Raw genomic sequence first — 8737 nt, 5'->3', positions numbered from 1 at the left:
TGGAAAACTATTAATACTAAGCCAAACCTCCCAAAATTAAACTATCTGATTAATTAATCATAACAAAATCTGGATGATTTATACAATCGCCCTTAATTAATTCTCCACCGGCTTTTAAAAAAGTAATACAAATCACAAAATTAATATCAATCTTTTATTCAGTTATAATGTTTGAGATTAAAATCTAGTTTAATGTAGGATCCATGGATGATTTGGTTTGGTGGTGACACGTCGATTTTGTTGGTGCGCGTGGTGCTTTCAATAAAATGGTGTGTGTTTGTTATTTATTATAGGTCACAGCTAGGTGATGTTTAAATTAAGTGGGATCGTTTTCTTTCTTTCTTTCTTTTTTTTTTTTTTTTTTTTTTTTTTTTTGAGGACACCCTTGGATATGTTTATTTCTGCTTCGTCGTTACAACAAACCTAGCAGTTTCCTTGACTTAGACATGCAAGCCACCGGTTTATGCTGGTAACATTATCCTCAATAAACAAAATACCCTTTAACTATTATTATCAATTAAAAAAAAACTTTATTCTTACTATAATGTATATTGTAAAAATAAGAAAACGACGCCTGATCATTTATTTGCAGCCAAATTCTTGTTTTGATTTACTTTTTGCTTAAATAAAATGTTTGACGTGAAGAAGGGTAGTTTTGGAAAAAGGGAAAGGGGTGAAATTGAAGGAGTGATGGTGGGAATAAATACAGAAACGGGCAAGGTTCGCATGTTACATGTCGCTCTTTTCTCCCTTCATGCATACGCTTTAATTAATTAAAACATAAACTTATTTATTTTTTCTTGCCGTTTTTTATGGAATAAAAAGAGAAAATATTTACAACGAAATTACAAAAGTAAAAATAGAAAAAAAGGATTTTTTTTTTCCGTAACTTTTGGTATATATCTCTCTCTTGGTGGAGGAATGCTTGTCACCTACTCCTTTTTTAGTTTCCACTCTCTCACATAAACAATAGGAAACAAAAGAAAAAGAACACATAGCTCTCAAGAAACTCCCAAACAAAAATCAGCCATAGCCATTGAGCTCTGCTTCTGCTCTGTTATTGGGTTTCAATGGAGAAACATAAGTGTAAGCTCTGCTTTAGAAGCTTCTCTAATGGCAGAGCTTTAGGGGGTCACATGAGGTCTCATATGTTGAACCTTCCGATTCCTCCGAAGCTAGAAGAGGAAGAGCAGCAGCCACGACAACCTCCGTCACCGCCTGAACTCAGTAACTCGGCTGAGTCAGCCTCGTCTGCATCGTCTTCTGACGATGATGAAGGAGAAGAAGAAATTGAGGAAAGGGAATTGGTAGATGAGAAGGGTGTGTATTATGGGCTGAGAGAGAATCCAAAGAGGAGCATTCGATTGGTAGATCCTGAGTTTTCGTTTCCTGTGGTGGATGCCGGCTCTGTTGTCCTTCAAGACCGAGAGAGCGAGACCGAGTCATCCAAGAACCCAACTCGGAGACGATCCAAGAGAACTCGGAAATCGGGTGTGTTTGAGAGACACCACCACCACCACCATCGTCTCCATCAAGAACAACAACAATACCATAAAATTGACCACCAGCATCATCATCATCAAGATCAAGAAGAGAACGATTCTTTTAAGAAGATAAAGCTTAGCAAGTTGAGTAACAAGACCGATTCTTGGGCCGAGCCAGAACCGGTGAGTTCAATCTCTGATGCTACTACTGAAGAAGATGTTGCTTTTTGTCTTATGATGCTGTCGAGGGACAAATGGAAGAGACAAGAGAACCAACAACGACGAGTCATAGATGAAGACGAGGAGGAGGAAGAAGAAGAAGAAGAAGAAGAAAGATCCATAGAAGAGAGTGACCAATCAGAGGAGCTCAAATCTACGAGGACTAATATTAATGTAAGTAGAACAAGAGGTAAGTACAAGTGCGAGACGTGCAAGAAAGTGTTTCGATCTTATCAAGCTTTAGGCGGACACAGAGCCAGTCACAAAAAGATCAAAGTTTCAAATCTTGCTACTGCTTTGGATGAGCCTGAAGAAAATGCAGCAACTACTACTACTGCTTCAATGCCGGAGAAGAAAGTCCATCAATGCCCTGTTTGTTTCAGAGTTTTCTCATCTGGGCAAGCCCTCGGTGGCCATAAAAGATCACATGTTACTGGTTCATACACCATTACTACGACTACAACTACAACTCAAACTCAAACTAATAAGAGCTCGAAAAAGGTCGTAGAAAGTTTGATAGATCTTAATCTTCCAGCTCCAGTCGATGAAGATGAAGTTAGCCAAATCGAACACTCGGCGGTTTCTGATGGAGAATTCGTAAACCCCATTAGGCATTAAAACAGTTTTTTGTTTTTTTTGCTTGCCCACATTGGATATTTCGTCTTCCCAAGAATAGCTTTGATCGGTTCCAATTTCAAGGTACAACAATTTTTTTGGCCCGCTTTGCTTGGATCTGATATTACGACCATGTTGTTTATTGCAAACAAAGGTGAAGTTCGTTTTGCTCAGCTTTTACTATAATTATAAAATTTATCTTCTTCTTTCTTTTTTTTTTCTTTCATTTTCTAACTGTAATCCATTTCTCTCAATTCTGTAACAACTAATTCCAACTCCCGACGGTGAAGTAACTACAAAGTTTTCAGTTTTAAAAAGGTTTTCACAAGTTCTAAATAGAAAAAAACAAATAAGTATTATGGTTAATGGATTATTGAGTGTGCTTTTACTTATGTTCTGTTATAGCTTCCCAGAACTTCTAATTGACTGTTCCACCATTCTTTTTTTTTTTTTGTATATATATATATATATGTATATTGTTGCTCTGTTTATTATATTTGAAAAGGTCATTCTCCAAGAAGTTGATCGACCTACATGTTTTTATTTCTAAAATAATAATAATAAAAAGAAAATGAAAATCCCTTTTTTTTTGCCTTCGTACTGACATTGTACAGATCATGAAGAGGAAGCTAATTCTCTCTTATCTTCTACTGTACCACTGTCTTTGTCTGGGAGTGTTACACGCTTTACTTCTATATAGATCTGCATTTAGAGTAACAGAGTAATAGCAAATGACTATTATAACCTTGAAGATTACATTTTTATTTTTTTATTATTATTATTTATATTTATTTTGGTAACTCGTCAAATTAAACATTGTCTTTTTCCATACGCGGGAATTCTGAAAAGTTGATATTTTAGTAATGGCAGATCCCTTGTTTTACTCAAGAGAATATATTTCTTGGTTTGGCTTGAACCAAAGTATCTTCTTAGGCAATTACAGTGGAAAGTAAATATAAAAATTCAATCAAACTCATTTAATTTGTGTTAAAATATCGTATATGCTCTTTTTCCTTTTTCATTTCTTACTCCTATTAGTTTTCTATTTAGTAGATTTGGTAATGTAGTTAGAAATGTCAATTCCACCGGTTTACATTGTTAATATATATATTTTTTTTTGTTGAAGGGATCATTATTTTATTATTAGGGATATTTGAGCGAAAACAAGTTATATAAAATGTTATACTTAAGTACATAAGTTATTTTTTTTACAATAAAAATACTCAAATTTAATTTTTACTTGCACCGTTAGTACCCACCATTACAATCTAACGACAAAGTTAACGACATATACTAACGGTGCAAGTAAAAGTTGAATTTGATTATTTTTTAGGCAAAAAAAAAAATTTGGACACTTAAGTGCAAATTCAAAAAATTTGGATACTTTAGCTGCAAAAATCATTTTTTTATTAACTTTTATTATAAACTTATAAAATTTACAATCTCAAATGAAATAACTTAGAATTTTGACATATTGATTTTTATCATAAAATATTAATTTAATACAATTAAAATAAATAAAAAATCATTTTTATCATATCTTTTAAAATAAAAAATAAATAAATAATTGGATTTTTTAAGGTTTGTTATTCTATTTGAGATTAAAAAAATGATATTTGCGGCCATAGTACCTAAATTGTCTGAATTTTTACTTAAGTGCCCAAGTTTTTTTATTTTGGCAAAAGTACTCAAGTTAAACTTTTACTTCCACAGCGAGTACAAATGATGAATAAGTGGTTTTCTTTTTTCTTTTATTAAAAATGTGATGTTTAAGAATTAAAAATGGTCTGTTGTCAAAATGGCCTATTTTTTTTAGAGTAATTATATGTGCACTGATATATTACACCAATTGACGTGTTAGTTTTTTTAGTCAATCATATTTATTTCAGACAAAACCTACTATTTTAAAAAACAATATTATTTTGGTGCATGTATCATTATTGAATTTTTTTTAAGTTATTTTATACTCTAGCCTATTTTTGATAATTTTTTACGAAATGACATCTGACAATTTAGACACATGATAGAAAATTTTAGAAAGCCGGTCGAAAAATCGAGACAGGCGGTCGAAAATTTTAAAGAACTAGTTAAAAATTTTAAACAATTAATTGAATTTTTAAATAGAAGTTATTTTACAAAAAAAAAAAATCAAAACTAAGCTAGTGTGCAAAATCAATTAAAAAAATAGACTAATCTCACCAATTTCTATATTAAAAATGGAGTCACACTAGTGAAAGATTGCTTATAATTTCAAGGATTAAATGCTGCTTGTATAGACTATCTCTTTAATATTTTATCAATGGACGACTACATATATATTAGGGAATTTATTTTAATTAATAATTGAATCAGTGTGATCATTTTAAGAAGCCTTCTCTTTCTACTCAACGTCTAAAATTAATAAATATTTTATATTTTGAAATATAACCAAGACATGATTTTTTTTTAATAATATATTTGTATTATTTTATACTGCTTATTTAATTCTATTCTTTACTAATTTACATCTTTTGTTAAACGTACAATTCCAACTATTTTCTAAGAATTTATTTTAAAGAAATTATCTCAAACTTAAGTCTTATTTTATTTTTCTATACTTATCAAAATTTTTATGTTAATATATATATTTTATTTTTTCTAAAATAACGATTTTAAATAAATAAAAGTAAAACTCGAGATTACATTAGAGAACTTCTAAGCCAATGTAACTTCTTAAATTACTCTGTTGTAAATTAAGTAGTGACCTTATATAGAAATGGTAGCGGGGATAATAATAGTTCGGGGTGAGCCTGATATATAATTTTGTGGTGAATTTGTAAAGGAAAAAAAAACACCAACCTAAAAGTACGATTTAGTAGTTTCTTTAATTGCATGGATAAATTTTTTAGGATTAACTGCAAACTACATTGCACTTGTTTGCAATGTCGTACAGTGTGATTGTTTTTTGTTTTTTTATTGATTTGTTATATGAATAAATATTAATAAATTAATAAGAAATCAAATATAATAAAAGAATTATAATTATTTATGTAAAATCTTATAAATATTAAATATATAAAATGCGATGTGATTAATATAGCCTGTAAACATTCAATAATTTATTATTATGAGTTTATGCTATTTTGGATCTTGCATTTTTTCTGATTACTTGTTTGGATTTTGTGTTTTGAAAATTCATTTTTTGACTTTATATTTTGTAAAATAGTTTAAATAGACCCTTAAACTCAATTTTAATAAAAAAAATTGAATATAACAATACAATTTTTTAGCATAATGATTTTATTTTTATTCTTAATTATTAGTTTTGTGAATTATTTGTGATTTCAGTTGAAAAAACTTTGACCAAAATCGAGTTTAGGGTTTTATTTGAATTATTTTATAAAACATAAGGTCCAAAAAGTAATTTGTCAAAACAGAGTCCAAATAAATAATGGGACAAAACATATGATCTAACAAAATATAAACCCTATTATTATTTGATACTTCTATTTGTTATACAGAGTAAAAATGTTTTTATTAAAAAAAAAAAAAAAGACTCGAAAACAAAAGTAGTATAATAGTAGTACAAAAGGTTCATTTGAGTGTTGAGGACACTCTCTTATTATTAAAATAATAATTCAATTATTATTACAAAATTAAAAAATAAGAAAAATAATTTAAAAATAAGAAGAATTATATATATTTTTACTTCTTTTTTTATTTAAATCATATAAAATCCAAAAAATTATTAAGACAAGATTATTTAAAATTCATAATATACATATGTATTTATTAATTGTCAAATTAGGCTTTTGTTAGCTACATCATCCGAAGACTAACAGAAATCTCATAATTCGGTAACGTACGTAGTTCAGAAGAATTTTTAACAATATGAAAAGTTCGGGAGTACTATTTCCAAGTGGTAATAGTTCGGGAAAAAAATCATATTTATTCTTTATTTTATAATCTAGGAAAAATACTATTTTGGCCCTTGTATATTTCTCGAATATGCGATCCTCCCCTGTGTTTTATTAAATGATAATTCAGATCATGTGTGTGTTAAAATTGATCAAAATAGTACTTTAAACTCAATTTTTCGTAAAATATTTTCAATTATAAGATCGATTCTTGGGTCGTTGGAGATGTGATGGATTCATAGAAACGAAGAATGTGGTCGATGAATTGAGAATGAAAAATTATATTTGAAAGTATATTGACCAAAATCAAATCTAGTGCACTATTTTTATCTATTTTGTAAAACAGAGTATCTAAATTGTCATTTAACAAAATACAAAAGTCAATCGCGTATTCGAAAAAAACACTTTAAGTTCAAACTCCTATTTTAATGTTATCTAATACGCAAATACTTGATATACAAAATTTAAATATTTTTATTTAAAAATAATGTATTAATTTACACATGTCAAACAATTAAATAAAATTAAAAGTAAAATACTTTTATCATTTTCCTTTATATACCATACATATAGGTATAGGGTTTCGAAGCAAAATTCACGCACTTCAAAAAATATATAAACTGAAATTGACTTAATACATTTTCTTATTTACAAAAAATAATAATAGACGGAGAGCATAAACTAATAATTGACTAAACAACAATGTACGGAGCTAACATGTCAATGTGCTGTCGTTCAGATATAGCTCCCATAAAATTGGCGGTTGTAGCATAGAGTAATATGGCTTGGAAAAGCATTGTGTAATTTTGTGTAAGTTTACTGTACAAAATTTGTTTGATTTTAGGAAAAATAGACAGTAATTACTAAGTGAAATAAATATTGTACAATAATTAATATGTAAAATTACTAGTATTTAAAATTATTTATTATAGAAATATGTGTAATAATTAATGTAAATTGGATGCGCACATATCTTTACTATGTGAATAGCCAATTTAGATTCATGAAGGATTTTCATAACCATATACATGCATATTTCAGCACTTACCATAGTCCAACATTGTCAAATTAAAATTTCATCTATTTTGTAATGTAGCCTAAATTCTTAAAAAAAAAACATTTAACCTAAATTATATAAATATTCATAGGGTTTATATTATTTTGACTCATGCATTTTGGACCATCTATTTTTAAAAAAATTATTTTTAGACTTTGTGTTTTGTACAAAAATTCAAAATAGTCTCAAAAACCCAAATTCAGTCTAAACAAATTTCGATACGAACAATATACCTACATATATTATTTTTATTTATTTTTTTGAATAGATTAAAAATACAAATAAATATTTCTAATTATTAAAATTAATTAATGAATTAAAATTTTAAGAGCATAATTTTCATACAAATTAAACAAGACTAAACATCAATCAAATAAAGAGATTTTTACATAAAAATCTATATTTAATAAAAATATTACTTATTTAGGGTTACATGGAAAAAAATTACTTTTATATGATCAAAGTTTGTATTTTATATTTTTACGACTTCTATTGCTTCTGCTACAATTGTTATGACTTCCCGATATCAATTCCAAAAGCTTCAATATAATCACCATCCAAATCCACTGGAACCCCGTAATCTGGCTTGTCGTTGACTTGAATAGAACCAGAGCTGGAAAGTACAATCTTGGTCTATCCGATGGCAACGGTCCATATACTGACGAAGACAATCCTTGTGTTCTCGTCACCAGGAAGCTTTCTTGTCACCGGAAAACGAAGAAGAAGCAACTAGTGGTAGAACCACCTTACGATACATTGAAAACTTTTAAATTTTTCGTTCTATTTATTTTTATTTCATTTTTACATTAGTGAAGTTGGAGAAGGTGTTCGCATGGAGACCTTATCGGAGATAGTGTCCTCAACTCATTGGGCTCCGTCGACAACTCTGTGAGACTCATCGACACCTTTTTGAGCTTCGACAACTTGTCAAGCTTAGTGACAACTTCTGAAGTAGCTTGGTGATGGTCGGAGTGGAGGTTAAGATGCTTAGCTATGACGACAACCATAACACACGATGTGTAGCTATGGCGATGGTCATCTATTACAATGACTCACTTCACTACATATTTTTTTGGTGTATGAAGTTAAAGATGAAGATTGTTTGACTTTGGATCAGAAACAAAACCACGTTGCTTTTAGAAGGGTTATGTGGTGTTTTTTTCTTTTTTTGGAGTTCTCCAACAAGTGGGTATGTGGTTATGTTATCTTGTTGCTGCATGAGCTAGAAGTGCTAGTGTTTTGGTGTCTTACGCCATGAGTTCTTTGACTAGAAATATTGTATGTTGCTTGGTAAATGAACATGTTATAGCTTTTATTGACCATAAATTTGGTCAACGGCACTGAGTCAAGATTACGATATAAATTATGAGAACTGAATTAAAGCAATATACAATACCGAAAATTTATAGTGGTTCGGTCTGAAATTTGTAATGACCTATGACCACTTAGATACTCTTATTATTCTA

General features: G+C 29.3%; 1 protein-coding gene across 1 annotated transcript; it reads left to right on the top strand.

Moving 5' to 3' along the window:
- Positions 1 to 821: 821 nt before the first annotated feature.
- On the top strand, positions 822 to 2684 carry LOC133777621 (zinc finger protein ZAT9-like). Its single transcript, XM_062217310.1, has one exon. It carries the CDS (start codon positions 1071 to 1073, stop codon positions 2319 to 2321), a length of 1251 nt encoding a protein of 416 aa, XP_062073294.1. The 5' UTR covers positions 822 to 1070; the 3' UTR covers positions 2322 to 2684.
- The last annotated feature ends 6053 nt before the right edge of the window (positions 2685 to 8737 follow it).

This window comes from Humulus lupulus, chromosome 5 (assembly GCF_963169125.1).
Source record: "Humulus lupulus chromosome 5, drHumLupu1.1, whole genome shotgun sequence".
Taxonomy (NCBI): Eukaryota; Viridiplantae; Streptophyta; class Magnoliopsida; order Rosales; family Cannabaceae; genus Humulus; species Humulus lupulus.
The sequence above is the reverse complement of the archived record's forward strand: the minus strand, read 5'-3'. Positions and strand labels throughout refer to the sequence as shown.

Coding starts and splice junctions, on each gene's coding strand:
- LOC133777621 (XM_062217310.1), top strand. CDS start 1,071: ATGGAGAAACATAAGTGTAAGCTCTGCTTTAGAAGCTTCTCTAATGGC.